The sequence below is a fragment of the Lepidochelys kempii genome, chromosome 14, assembly GCF_965140285.1.
Source record: "Lepidochelys kempii isolate rLepKem1 chromosome 14, rLepKem1.hap1, whole genome shotgun sequence".
In the NCBI taxonomy this organism is placed as follows: domain Eukaryota; kingdom Metazoa; phylum Chordata; order Testudines; family Cheloniidae; genus Lepidochelys; species Lepidochelys kempii.
In genome coordinates this window covers 26,322,149-26,336,848 of record NC_136393.1, presented here as the reverse complement: position 1 = coordinate 26,336,848, position 14,700 = coordinate 26,322,149, and the positions used below count along the sequence as shown (strand labels likewise).

Below are 14,700 nucleotides of genomic sequence, written 5' to 3'. Positions count from 1 at the left end.
TTGTCAGAACATTGGAAGCTTTCTAAACTGCGTAAATTGAGTGCCACAGTTCGCTGTGTGTCTGAGAATTGATACCGTAGGTCTCTTCTGGGGACAGTGCATAGCTGAAAAGAGCCTGAGTTTGTGCATTCACTGTAAAAGATTCTAATGGCTGTGGTCTCTGATGAGAAGAGCCTGTGTAATGGATAGATCAAATTGTTTCATGTTTCTGTTTTTTCTCAGGGTGGTGTTATGGAGGCAGAGTTCAGGTCATGTGAGTGACTTTAACTACGCCATTGCATACTTTCAAATGTTTGTGGGAGGTTGTAGAGAGGAACTTTCATGTTGCATTTCCCAAGGTTTCTAACCTTTCCTTTCCGGTCGATGGGGTCTCCTTCTGATCCCTTCCCTCAGATGGCTCTTCCAAATCATTCTCCACCATAATACTTGCGCAGAGAGCCTGAAAACGGTTTCTTACCACTATCTGCATTGTGGATACACGGGTTCTCCTCTTTCTTCTTCTGGAGGTCACATGCTGCCAATTTTCTTCCCCGTTCTGCACTGCCCTCTCTGATTCTTCAGTATGCTGTGCCTGCAGTACCAAACGCTGACTTCTATCCAAAAATCTTCCTTTTTTTGTCTGTTGCAACACAGGATTGATACTTGGGTCTTTAGTCCTTTAACCTTCTCCTCCAATATGGAAACCAGCTTGCACTTCGTACAGACAAAGTTTCTTCTGTCCTCTGGGAGAAAGACAAACATGGCACATCCTGTGCAAGTCACAACAACTGATCACTCACTATCCATAATATCTCCCTTCTAAGAGCCTCTGCAGATGTTGTATTTACTGATCACAGAAGCCTGAAAGGCAAAAAAAAGCTCTGTGGGAACTCCCCCCCAGGCAAACTCCCTCTGTTTGCCTGTCCTCTGTTCGTGGCTTAGTATTGTCCTAGTATTGTGTGACAAACCAGCTTCTGCGTGGGGCTCATAGTGTTGACCTTACTTGGCTACTGTGGTAAAAACTGCCTGAACCTTTTCCCCAGTAGGAATTTACAGTGAGATACAGTGTGTTAGTTGACTGAGTGACTTGAGGCCCTTCTCTCAATTTGATGGCATTTCTCAGTATGTTTGTTTGTCTATCTGAAACACAGATGACCCATCTGTAAGCAACAAATGTTTTCAATTTCAAAATGCCGGAGATGTTTTACCTGCATTGCAGAATTGCACTGGGGAAGCTGTAGCTGGCACATGAGAAAACAGACCCTGCCCCAAGGAGCTTACACGCTAGTTGAGACCCACCTGGAAGAGACCAGTTTCACAGAGCATACCAGGGGCTGTGTAGGGATCTCACAGAGGTCACTGTTGGAAGGGGTGAGCTCTGGGGAGGGATGTGAAGTAGTGGGAGGTCCTGTGACACATGGGAAGAGGGGAAACTGTTCCACTCAGAAGGGGAGGCATGGGAGGCAGTGTGAAGGTGATGGGGAGAAGGCTACAAAGGGGGAGGTTGGGGGGAGGCTGGGACTGAGCGAGGGGAGAGCAGGAGAAGGTACAGGTGACAGGGGAACTGTGCAAGTCCTTGCAGAGAAGGAGAAGCCTGACTTTGATGCAGGAGGCACAGGGAGGGCAGTGCAGAGAGCTGGAGAAGTGAGTGACCTGAGCAGAGTAACAGGGCAGGAAGAGAATTTGAGCAGCCCTTTGGCTGGGCTGCGGGAGCGTGAGTCCAGGGAGAAAGTGTCTGTGGGAGTCCAGAGGAGAGATGACCAAGGCAGGGAGCAGGATTTTAGAGTGGGAGCGGGGCAGGGATGAAGAACAGTGGCAGCCTGGGTATGTGGGGGAGTAAAAGGCAAAATGGAGGCAGCAAGTCTTGGGTGGTGGGAAAGGCAGGGACTGAGTGGGGATGGGAAGGGGTCAGGGCAGCAGGGCTGCTGCTCATTGTGGGTACACCTACACTGGAGCTGGACGTGTAATTTCCAGTTTGATTAGACATACACACACTAGCTTTGAATGAGCTTACGCAGTAAAAATAGAAGTGTAATCACAGTGGCATGGGCTAGCTGCCCATCTGAGACCCTGGGTATGTGCCGCTGTGGCTACATTGCTATTTTAGTACACAAGCTTGATCAAAGCTGGCATGGGTATGTCTCTCTGAGCTGGCAGTCACAGCCCCAGTTGTCATGGAGACACCCTCTCTGGGAGTGTACCGCTCAGCCTGTGTGGGCTGTGTACACTTGTACACTTGCTTGTACACCCTCTTGTACACTTGCAGTCAAAAACCCCAGGTGTGGCCTGCCACAACCTTAGATGCCACTAAACACAGTTTTGTTTGCTAATTAAGAGCCAAACACAGTGGCTAATGAGGCTTCTTCAGAAAGAACTTCAGAACCAGGACAGTCTCTGTATCTCCTCCTACTTTCCCAGCCAATGCTCCCAAAATAAACTGCCAGATATCTCTGTGATGGGGCTATGAGGCAGTGATAGATAGTATGTTTGGGAAATATGTGATGACATCACCATTGAACATAAATGTTAAAGAGGAAGAGTTGACACCAAGTGTTCAACCTTAGCTCTGATTTTCTGATGTCTGTGTCTGTCACTGCGCAACCACATGGCTTTTGAAATGGAGATCTCCATCCACGACTTAACCTGTTTCTTTCTTTCTTTCACTCACAGACATCAAACCTTCTAATATTCTTCTGGACAGAAATGGGAATATTAAACTCTGTGACTTTGGCATTAGTGGACAACTCGTGGACTCCATCGCCAAAACAAGAGATGCTGGGTGCAGACCATACATGGCAGTAAGTGGGATCTGACAGTGTTGTCGAGGGGGCTGGGATGGGCACAGGATATGGAGCCTTTTGCCTTCTAGCTCAGGCTAAAGTGAGGCCCAGCTCACAAGTGGTTCCCACCCATTGGCTGAGTTGTGCCTTAGTTGAGTTCCCCAGAGGCAGGCATTCACATACCAAAAATAACAACTGCAAATCTAGAACGATCTGTCCTGCTGGCAGCCTCAACAGGGACACCAAGGACAAAACAGGCCACAGAGACTGGGCTCTCCTCTGACCCTGGAGATGAGAGTCAAAGCACATCTGCCGGGGGTCTGAGCAGCGCTTACACAGCTGCTGTCTGGGCTGTTGTTCTGGGACAAAGCGAGAACTTCATGCTCCAGCATCTTCGACCAGGACCAGATTTTCATGCGAAAATGAACAGCATGGCACAGAGAAGGAAACTCAGGAGGAAGTGGTTTTGTGTCTATAATGGTCCTGTTTTTGTGAGGTATTGTCAGAATTAATAGAAAGCAAAATCTTTCATAAGTATTGTGATTCAGTCAAACGGCCAAATTTCCAAATTGTACCCGGAAGATACAATTCTGGGGAGCAGCCGAATGGAAATTGCTTCATCTGTGTAGCAGGTTTTGAAGAGTCACTTCATTCCACTATTGTGATTTTCAAAGCAGTCAGTGGGATTTAGGGGCATTTTCCATTCCCTGGGCTGCTCTGAAAATCTCAATCCATATTTTTATTTGTGCTATGGGTTTGAGGGCTGGTTATGTTCATAGCTATTGCTCTTCTGAGATGAATGTAACACAGCCCAAGGGTCACACAGAACTTTGCCTGCTTGTCTTTAAGCATTTTGAAAAAGCTCTTTCTTTAAATCTCTTCTTCTGAGTGAGTCTGAAGGCAAGGTTTTACATACAGTAGTGACTGAGGATTACACTGAAAGGAGATTGTCTCAGCCAATCAGAATGCAGGGCTGTTCCTGATCCAAGTTATTTACCACCCAACTATTCGTCTCCCCTTCCTGGCTATTTATAAATCTCTTGAATGACACCATTGCTAGTATTGATCCCTGCAGTACATTCCATTATTAAACCCTGTCCACAGTGATATTGGCCATCACTGCTACTTTTGATTCCATACTGCAACCTTTCACCTCATTGAATCCCAGTGGGCTTCACACTGTGCTTTCTTGTACCTTAACAGTCATTCTTTGTCTAAATTAATTGTTTCCACTCGTTTATCCTCTTCCACTGTTTTAACTATCTCTTGGCATTCTGCACAGGTCACTGCTACCGAAGTTGTGCTGGTTTGTCCCTCTCATTTTATACATGTCTAGCTGTTCTATAACTTGTTCTGTAATTATTTTCTCGTCTCTTTTTTGTTACGTTTAAGTGAGGCTCAATGGGCTTTTTTCACTTTTAAAGGTGGGTACAATGTTAGCGTAATCCAGGCCTCTGGTTTGGTCACTCTTGTTAAAGATATAAGGCATGTTTGTTGTCTCTCTGCTGCCTCAGTTCCTTTATAACTTATGCACAGCTGGATGAATGCCTACTCCTTCTCTCTCCTCACTGTGTGTGTTGGGAAGGATTCACATACATCTCTGTGTTCTCTGTCTACCTCTCCAGGATCAGGTCCTGACTGCAGTTGCACATTTGTTGACTTTTTAAATGAGAAAAAATGATTGACTATAGTTTGTGTTGTTAAGAACTTTCATGTGGTATGTAATTTGGGGGAGAGGCCAGCATGCTGGCATTGGGTGTGGCGTGCTGGCACCTTTCTTGTATTCACTTGGTTCAATGACATTTAGCTGGGGGAAAATGGGCATGTAATGGAAACTTCAGGAATTTGGGCTGCACAGCCAACTTTCTGCATGATGGTGGAGGTGGGTTTACAGCCAGGCTCCCTAGCCTAGGTAGAGTTCAGGATCTGTGAGTGTTTCTGTAATCAAGCCTGTATTTCAGGGACTTGTAAATGGGAGCGGGTGTGCCAGCTCAAATGTCATTCTTTTTTCCTTTTGGAAGGTAATTTAATGTAGAGCAACTGCAAGGCACTAGACTGCATCTCTGGAGACTGATGTCCTATAGATGTCTACTAAGTGGGTACCACAAGGGCCACAGCAACATAAGCTTTCCCCAGAGGGGCCCTTTCTGAAGGTGGGAAGATGTTAGTTTCCACTTCCCACTCAGTCCTTGGTTCCTCTGCCAATTGTGGCCATTTTTGTGTTGTGGGAACCTGACCACGGGCGGGGGAGGGAAGGACTGACACAATCCTACGCATTGGAGCAAGGCCCCTGAAGAGCCAATGGACATAACAACACCGGATGACTACTGACGTTGACTGCCTGTGAGGCAGTGCTTTAGTGAGCAAGACTCCCTGTCACATTATTAACCAAAGACACTTGTTTTTTAAATGAAATTGTAGAGGATTTAGGCTCTAAGGGCTAGATCCTCCTGTGGTGTCAGCCAGCCTAGTAGGTCCACTGAAATTAGCAGAGATACATTGATTTACACCATCAGAGGATCTGTGTCTTGAGTTTCCAGTGCTGAAAAGGATTCTTTGCTTCTGTCTCTTTGGCTTTCCATGTGGCCAATGTATTGAAATGGAAAATACACTCTTGCCACGAGCAGAAACGTGTGTTTTGTTCGTACTTCTAGAAGAAAACCACATAGGAAATGCAAAACAAAGGAACAGTGGGCATCCAAATAGAGACCTTTGAGGTTGCAGAGTTGAGACTTCATCTAGAGTTCAGTTTGCAGCATGTTTCCATGAGTAGTGCATCAAGGTGGGCTGAGCTAAGAGCCCCCCATCACCGCCAGGCCTCTTGGCGTCACTCTGCCTTTATCCGTCAAGCTTCCCAGTGCTGGGTCTCCCTTTCCTCTTGCTCTCATCTTTTGGTAACCCATCCCCCTTGATATCTGGGGAGACCCCAGTGGTGTGTCTCCTCGGATACCTTGAGTCACTGTGCAAATTGCTCTGTTTACATGTGCCCAGGAGAGCTCTCTTTGGCCTCCCCTCCTGGGGCATTCATTGTCTTTCCCCTTGGAGTATTAAAATGAGCCCTATTCTCTTGTCAGTCAGAGCAGAGCGCAGGGGTGTCTGGGTCCTTCAACCTGGGATAAAAAGGTCAAGGGACCACAATCAGTGCTTGGGGAAGAGTATCTGTCTGGATTAGCTCCCTTTGTGCCCCTCAGGCACCAGTCTCTCTGAGGGATTGCCCTGGTGTAGAGAGGCGGGGCCAGCCTAGCCAGTTAATACACCACCTTCCCCATGAGTCCTGACTCACAGGTCAGGTTAGGGTGTAGTTGCACTACACTGTATGTGGTCCCTAGGGCATCACTGCCAGATGGTGCAAATTAAAGTAGTACCCAGGCAGCTGTAGTCTATGCGTGGGCTGGAACTGGAACAGTTTGGCTTTCTGTCACTCCACTTTTTCCTGCCCTTTCAGGAGCTGTGTGAAGGGAAACTGTTCTTTGCTAGTGGCTTCCCTAGGTTCGAGCTCCTGACCTGCTCACCCTGGGATTCCCAGCCTGACAGGGAGGCAGGCGATGGAGCAGCCAGACTTCTCTCCTCCCACACCAGTGATGCAGCAGGCCTCAGGAAAAGAACAGCAGCTGCTCAGAGCGCTCTGGGCTCACTCTGGAACTGCTCCTGGGGTTTCAGAGAGACTTTTCCTGTTGATTTGTCCCCTTTGAGGACTGCAGTTTAGAGTCTTGAGGGCCACAGGTTCAAAACCCCATTCTTAAAGGGAACAAAGACATAGTTTTCTTAATTCCAGTGAAACAATCCTATAGCAATCCTATATCAAGCATGAATTCCTGACAGACTGATCCAGTCATCACACTTCTGTTGAGAGGAAGGGTGTTTGACACCTGAGTTAAGGTGGTGTTCTTTTCTTGTTGCAAAGCCATCAAGGTCAGGGGACGTGCAAGGGGATAGCTGCACAGCAGCAGATTCTGCAACAAGAGGGCAGGTGTAGCAATGTGAGAGGGAACGACCTGGCTGGGAGTGTGTATACAAAGCTGATTTTCGGCAGTTGGATGTTGTATCTGAGACTTATCACATGCCTTTTGCATTTGCCAGCTAGTCTGCACTATTAGGGAGTGAAGACACCCAGACACTGCAGTGCAAGGTGCATTGCAGAAATATCTCTGAGAGATAAATGAGACTAGGATTCACTACCTCTGTCTGCTGCAACTCATTTCTCCCCCAACAAGGAAAATCTTCCTGACCACATGGAAGCTCTGTCACTGCATTCAAATAGCTAACACTGTGGGTATGACAGAGTTCAGCACAAGCACTGAAAGGAGGAATTCCTAAGACTAGTAACAATGCAGCTATTGTACTGTGCTTCACATGAATCTCCATGTGCATGTATGTGGGAGAGACTTCATGGTGTCTGAGCTCTGTGATCCATTTGTACAGACAGAGTAGCAGCATTGGCTGCAGTGAGCCTCTGTATTTGATCTGTAGCAGCTTCACACTCCTGATCTGATGACCAGGTTCTCTTTGGGCTCAGTTGTTCACTTAACAGAGCAGTCAGGCTGTTTCTTGATCGTACATCATACAGTTAAATCTCCTCAGATGCTTTTGAATTAAATGATTGTTATTTCTCTGAAGTTGGGCAGCCAGAAATAGCTTTATGATTAAGTAAATGTGTTTTAGTAGGAACTAAGACACGTGCAAATAGCCTCAGGGGGAGACATCCCAGTCCGAGTATCATGGCATGGTTCCATGTGTCTGACACAAGCAGCGTAGAGAATAACTCAAGAGATTCCTGAGCTCTGAGCAAACCCTTTCTGCCAAAGGCATGCTGGTGATGTCACTCGCATACTTCAGTGGTTTAGGCTGAGAACATACCTCTGCTTACTCATTCATAAGCTAAAAATGTTGATGAGGTTAGCCCAGTGTGGGACCTCTCCTGTCTAAACTTAGCTCATTACATCACTTGGTGCACAGTCCACACTGAACTGCTTCCACTGCAGACAGTTAGGGCACGTCTGCGCTTCAGTTGCCCCACATCTCTCTTTCTGGGGAAGAAAGCAGGAACGTTGTTTCCATCCTGTACATTTAGACACTTGACTATGGAGAGAATTTATACAAAACGAGCAAGACCTGTGACCAGCCACATTTGTGAGCAGGACATTCAGCCCAAAGTGCCTTATCACTTAGGGCAAGATGTGAGCTTTGCAGAGAAAAGACATTTCTGTCACTGGGAGTCAGATGCAGAGTGTTTAAAAATTGGCTCCTAGGGTCAGCTGCTCTACAAAGGCACTGCAAGTCAATAAACAGAGCCTGTGTTATTACATGAATAGGAAGTATAGAGTTCTGATATGGTTCACTTTTCTTTTACGTGAATTAAGGCAGGGAAACAACACTTTTCTTTTACGTGAATTAAGGTAGGGAGGGAAAGCTAGGGCTGTCCGCAGGCTGCTCTAACCTGCTACTCGGGCTTCTCTGCCTCCTGCCTGCCCCAGCATCAGGGAGGTGCAAAGCCTCCCCTTTGGTCCCTGTACTCACTCAGGAACCCAAGGTGCTATAGAGTGCTATCCACGATCGGAATGATCATCCACAACTTTTCTCTAGGTGGTTACAAACTGTGATGAAGTCACCTCTTAACTTTCTCTTGGATAAGGTAAATAGTCTGAGCTTCTGAAGTCTCTCTCTGTAAGGCAGGCTTTCCAGATCTCAAATCGTTCTTGTGGCTCTGTTCTGAATCCTTTCCAGTTTTCCAACATCTTTTTGTAGTGTGGACATGGGTAGTAGGCATAGAGACCTTGGTAAAGTCACCGTCCTCACCAAAGATTTTCCTGCTGGGGTTAGTTCAAGGCTCATGGGCCTCTGTGAGGTCCTCACCCCACGGAAGCCTTCTTGCTGGATGACGTGAAGGGACGCAAGGCTCCAGGAAGTCACCGCCTCAGCACAGCCCTAGGTACTGGGCTAACATAGCTCTGTGAAGTCATTGGCTCATCACAGCTCTGTCTGCTGGGCTAATGTGTCATTAGTGGCCATGGCTGCGACAATGTCAGTGCCACACCATAATCTGGCTTGCTGGGCAGCTGTCCAGCACTCAGGGCTCTGTAAAGGATAGCTAGCTCAGGTAACGTGAAGGTATACAGCTCTCTTAAACTTTCGCTTACTGCTTAAACTTCTCTTTGATAAGCTAAAAAGATCAAGCTCCTAACGTCTCTCACTCATGTGGGTTTTCCAGACATAGAATAATTCGTGTGGCTCTTTCCTGAACCCTTTCCAACTGTTAAACTTCTTTTTTAAAATATGCACACTAGAATTAGACACAGTATCTGGCAGTGGTCTCACCAGTGCCATATACAGAGGTGATACTGTCTCCCTACTCCAACTAAATATTCCCTTGTTTATACATCCAAGAACCGCATTAGCTCTCATAGCCACAGCATTGCATAGGGATCTCATGTTCAGTTATTCACCATGACTCTTAAGTCCCTTTCAGAGTCCGTGCTCTCCACAGTACAGTCCCCCATCCTGACCTACATGTTGTGGAGGTACGGTGACAGAGAACAAGTGTGAAAATTCGGGATGGGTGGGGGGCCCTGGCAGGAGATTGGTGCCTGGATGTCCATAGGGAGGCAGCCGTGCCTGCCCGAGACAGTAACATAGGCACCAAGGGAACTTTTACTGCAAAGTCGTAGGCGCCAAGTGAGTTTAGGCACCTACAAGATTCAGCTGGAGCTTTGTGCTTTGCAGTGGTCCCAAAAGCAGGACTTCAGCACCTAAAACAGAATCAAAGGTGCCTAGCTCCTTTTGTGCACCCAAGCCTTGGAGGGTATGTCTACCCTGCAATTAAACGCACTCAGGCTCACATGTTTGCACTCAGGCTCACATGGCTCAGGCTGCAGGGCTGTAAAATTGCAGAGTAGACATTTTGGCTTGGGCTGGAGCTCAGGCTCTGGGACCCCGAGAAGGGGGAGAGTCCCAGAGCGCAGCTCTAGCCTGAGCCTGATCATCTATACCACAATTAAAGAGCCCTGTAACCTGAGCCCCGCAAGCCTGAGGCAGCTGACATGGGCCATCTGTGGGTGTTTAATTGTAGTAAAGTCATACCCAGAGTCCAAGTCCCATTGGCTTCCGGTGAGTCCTAGGCTCCTAAGTGCCTAGCTCACTTCTGAAAATGGAGCTTAGGCTCTTAAGTCACTTAGTTGCTTTTGAAGTTTCAGCCTTTACTTCTTGTAGCAGTGAGTTCAACAGGTTAGTTGTATTTCACCTGAAATATATTTCTTATTATCAGTATGACATTTGATGCTTTTCAATTTCATTTAATATCCCCTTGCTTTTGTATTTTGAGATCAAAGCAGTCCCAGTCTTTTCAGGCTCTTTTCCTATAGAAGTCTTTCCAGGCCAGTAAATCATTTTCTTCTCCTGTCATTGGACCCCTCCCTCTGCTTCTTCTGCAGTCTTTTTGAAATGGAGTGAATAGAACTGAGTGATGCTTGTTACTTCTGGGGGAATTCTGTGCCAAACAATTTAAAAATTCTAAGCACAATATTTTAAAATTCTGCAAATTTTGTTTGTCAAATAAAACAATATAATCATGCCAGTTTAAATTATTTTGGTAATTATTTGAAAATACCTGTCAGCAACTATGTCTGTAACAATACAGACAACAAAAAAGATTCCCCAAGGAGCAGAGAGCTAAGGAAACCCCTATGACAACTCAGTTCCTGTTTTTCTGTTATGGTTTTGTTGGGCGCCTCAGTCTGGCTGTGTCACGCATACCAGCTGGGCACATCTTGGGGGAAAACTCTGCCCCTCCAGTCTTTTAGTTGATTCTCGTTTTTTTACTCTGCCCCCATAGGGTTACTATATAGAGGTTCCCAAATAGAGGACACTGCTGGGAGCAGGAGGAGCTGGAGGGAGGTATAGTTGGGGATGACTGGAGGGGTGTGTGTGTACTGGGAGGGATATTTTGGGGATGCTGGAGGGGGTATTTGGGGCCCCCCTGGCCCAGACACCTGCACACCCTCCCCCAGAGCCCAGCCGTGGGGCACCCCCGACCCAGATGCCCACAACCCCTCCCCCCAGAGCCCAGCTGCAGGGCCAGACACCTGCACTCCCCACACCCCCAAGCCCAGGGATCGAGACGAAGAGACAGCCTGATGCTGGATCTCAGGCTTGTATTCAATTTCCTGCACACTGTCTCCTTCCTTCAAGGCCTGCTGGGAAGTTTAGCTGTTGGAAACCCTCCAGCTCCTTTTCCCCCTGGCAGTGTCCTGTATTAGCAAGCTGGGGAGCCTGGCTCTGTGGGTCCAGCAGCCTCTAGTGGTAGCCAGCTGCTCTGCAGCACCAATTATGTGGCGGGGGGAAATGAAATTCTGTGCAGAACATTAATTCTGCACAAATTCTGCATTGTGCAGTAGCACAGAATTCCCCCAGGAGTAGCTTGTGTACGGTTGGCTATGAAACTGGCGTGCCTTAACCTTATCAGCCAAATGAGGCATTGGCTCAGGGGAACTTGGAACCGAGCACAAGAATCAACATGATGGCATACTTTGGATTTACGTAAAGGCATTGATCTGCCCACAGTGACACCCAGGTGTCTTCCCAGTAAGAAGAACCCAGTAAGGTGTATGATTAGTGAAAATTCTTCCTTCCAGCATGAATTATGCAGCCTTTGTCAACACTGAATTTCACCTACACTCGTCCTGCTGTCACCCAACATTGTTAGGTCCCTCTGAAGTTCCTAGCTGTCTGTTCTAGTCCTAATCTACTGAAATAATATTGCGCTGTCTACTGATTTTGCCAGTTCACTGCTCCCTACTTTTCCAGATCATTAATAAATAATAAACTTTGCTTTGGGGGCACCTACTCCCTACTCTGTGTAGTCTTCAGTTCTTATAAAAGAAAGTTTTATGTGAGAAGTTTCTTACGGGAACAATGCATGGCTCAGCTTTAAAATAGTCCAGTATAAGGATGTTGCATTTGCATGAAGAGTGGGTGCTAGCATTTTTCCTAGACATCCTGGCTAAACAACACAGTAATTTCCAAAACTAGTTATTTATGGTCCTAAAAACTGTATAATCCTGCCGTCTGCATGTACAGCAATATCGTCCCCTCCCTTTCTGTGGCTTCAGTCGGCAATCCTTGCAGGAGCTGAGTCATTTGGACAGTGGCAAATGCATATCTTCAGTAGTTTCCCTGAAATCCCTGGAATGATGCTGTGATACAAGTGATAAAGCCATGTTAATGGGTAATTCCCAGGGGTCCCTAAATACTTTTATCTTGACAGGTTTCAGAGTAGCAACCGTGTTAGTCTGTATCCACAAAAAGAACAGGAGTACTTGTGGCACCTTAGTTAGTTTTTTGGTCTCTAAGGTGCCACAAGTACTCCTTTTTGTCTTGACAGTTTCTAAACAGATAAACATTTAGTACAGGATCGGCTGTTAAAATAACAGCATAATGGCCTAGCACTCAGGCAGATTGGAGGTTGGTGTCCCATCTGTGTTAGAGTACAGCAGAGGTCTTGGAACCATTCAGATTGGTGTTTACACCAGGAGAATCCATACTATGGCTTACTGCCAAATAAAGTGCAGATAATTGTACACCTAGACATACAGCAAGTCCCACAAACAGCTGTGTCCTGCAGGACTACAGTTTTGGTATGCAGTGCTTCATTTTGATCTGATCATCTGTGAGAATCAGGGAAATCCCCAGCCTTCAGTCTGAGCTGATTTCAGCCATGTGCTAAATGTCTCTGAGAGGGCAGAGGAGGGAGTATCCCAGGGAGGGAGAGAGCTTGCATCTCACATCCATCTGGTCCTGTTTTTACAAGGAAAGAAGGGTTAAAATGTGCCATTCGCTTACAGATCTGCTCCTGCTTTTAAATGAGTACATGTTAGATCTTTATGGTGACTTCCCTTGCATTTACTGTCTGTCAATTTACAATAGCTGGTGGGTTAGGAAGAGAGGTGAGTTTTTTGTGCTTTATAAAAAGATTGTTGAATTTACAGTATATGCAGTGTAATGTTCCTTGACTGTGTAACCACTAAGAATCAGAAGAACTCATGTTTTGAGGACTGCACTTTCCAATAATATGTCTTAATTGCATAGTTATGTGCAACAAACCAACACTTCGTAGAGAGGTGTCTGTAACTTTGCAGCTGGGTTACACATACAGATGCATGTGTTTATATAGGCACTTGGTCCTGGGAGGAAGTGGGGGTTGAAGAGGGAGCAACAGCTCTGCTAGTTTTGAAGACAGAATGCTGGTCCCTCTTCTGCTTAAAGGAAGACTGTCAAATGGCACCAAGGTCTCATTTCAGAAGATATTCCCATATTTGGTGTATCCAAACCCTCCTTCTTTACAGTGTCCATTGGTTGACCTCTGCCTCTGCCTTTTCATTTCTTCACTCGCGTTTGGCATTGGAAGGATCTCTATGAAGTCATCAGTGTTGTCTTCAGCTTTTTTTCTGGGTCCCTGGAGTGTAACTGCATTGAATCTTATTTCATTGGGAGTCCATATGGGGATTTCCCAGAATCTTTTATCATCCTTATTGAGACACAATTAATTTTGGCCATTTGACAGCAGTCTTCCATCCAGTTTTCTCTGTAACTGTGCCACAGATATGTAGGTCCAAATCACTCACTCATTAGAGTAACGTGTGATCTCTTTCTTTCCAGGAGGCTCCTTTTTGGTGTAAGTCTCTTCCATGGCTGTTTGCTTCTCTGTCCTGTAGGGAGAAGAATGTCTATGACTTCATCACTGTTTCTCTTCTGCTCTTCTTTGATGCCACATTCTTTCATCTTCTAGCTGTTGATTGCAGTTTCAATTTTCCGTGTCTCTCTGAATCTCTTGGGCTAATGTTCCTGATCAGTTGGAAATACCTTCTTGATAAAGTTTTGCTTCCTTTGTATCTTTCAGAGACTTTTACTTCTGATCAGGCCTCTCCATGTTTTCCTCCAGTGCAGGGAGCAACTTGAGTTGATATTCTTCATGCACCTGATTTATAAGAAGGAGGATTGTATGCGCTATATCAGTCTACCTTGGGTGCTCCAATAGCTGTTCTTTTAAAGAGTTTTTGCTACTCACATGGGAATGTCTTCTCATGTGTTGGAACATGTAAGTGTCGAGATGCTCTGCTCTGCTCTGCCAAGGACTCATCTCTGTGCAGAGGCCTGTTCATTAGTTATTGAGATTTTTGGATGATCTCTGTTAATTAGTTCCTTCCTCCCCTAATCATCATATTACAGTATGCACCTTACTCCTGCTTAGCTCCAGACTCCCTCTTTGTGTTTTTTCTTGCTCTGTCATGCACTCTTCATCTCTCAGCTTTAGAATTCGGAGGTATAAAATGATTCAGTAAAAGAACTTACTTTTCTCGTGACCGTTTCTGAAAGAAGAGGTTAGTTTTGTGTTTGTTTTTCTCCATTTTTTGGAAAAGGAATGAAGAATGATATGAGCAATTTGTGCCTTCCAGTCTAATTTCTTTCCTCAGTAAAATAATGGAACAAATATTAAGAGACAAAAATCATTAAATGCACAGATAATAATGGAGCCATGAGCCATAAGCAGCATGATTTTATGAAGAACTAATATGGACAAACTTGATTCCCTCTTGACTGAATTTCAAAAGAATGGATGAAGGGCTGGTGGTCAATACACCAGAGTTAGATATTAGTAAAGCATTTCACAGGGTGCCTCATAGAAACTTAATTGAAAAATTCATTCAAATTGATTTAGATTGGAACAGTGTCATGTCACTGAAAACTGTCTGGCAAATCATAACCAAAATAAATAGCAAAGTACTGAGTCAGGGAGAGTGTTCAGTAAGGCATTGTTGTTAGGTCCAGTCTCATTTAATATATATCCGCTATTATCTAGAAATGGAAGTGAAAAACATTAATGAACTTTGGTAGGAGTTAGTGAATTAGGTAGTGCTATGAACACTAGTTAGGACAGAAGAATAATACA

At 45.7% G+C, this 14,700-nt stretch overlaps 1 protein-coding gene across 15 annotated transcripts in view; it reads left to right on the top strand.

The window, feature by feature from the left end:
* MAP2K4 (mitogen-activated protein kinase kinase 4) overlaps positions 1 to 14,700 on the top strand; it is a 169,692-nt gene that overhangs the window by 134,304 nt on the left and 20,688 nt on the right. For all 15 annotated transcript variants that reach the window (XR_012154740.2, XM_073310273.2, XM_073310261.2 and 12 more), the window contains one exon: positions 2,650 to 2,777. Coding sequence is in view for 14 of the 15 variants with exons in the window: in XM_073310273.2 (XP_073166374.1) it covers positions 2,650 to 2,777 (128 nt within the window). In the remaining variant the exon portion in view is untranslated. The remainder of the gene's footprint in view (positions 1 to 2,649; positions 2,778 to 14,700) is intronic.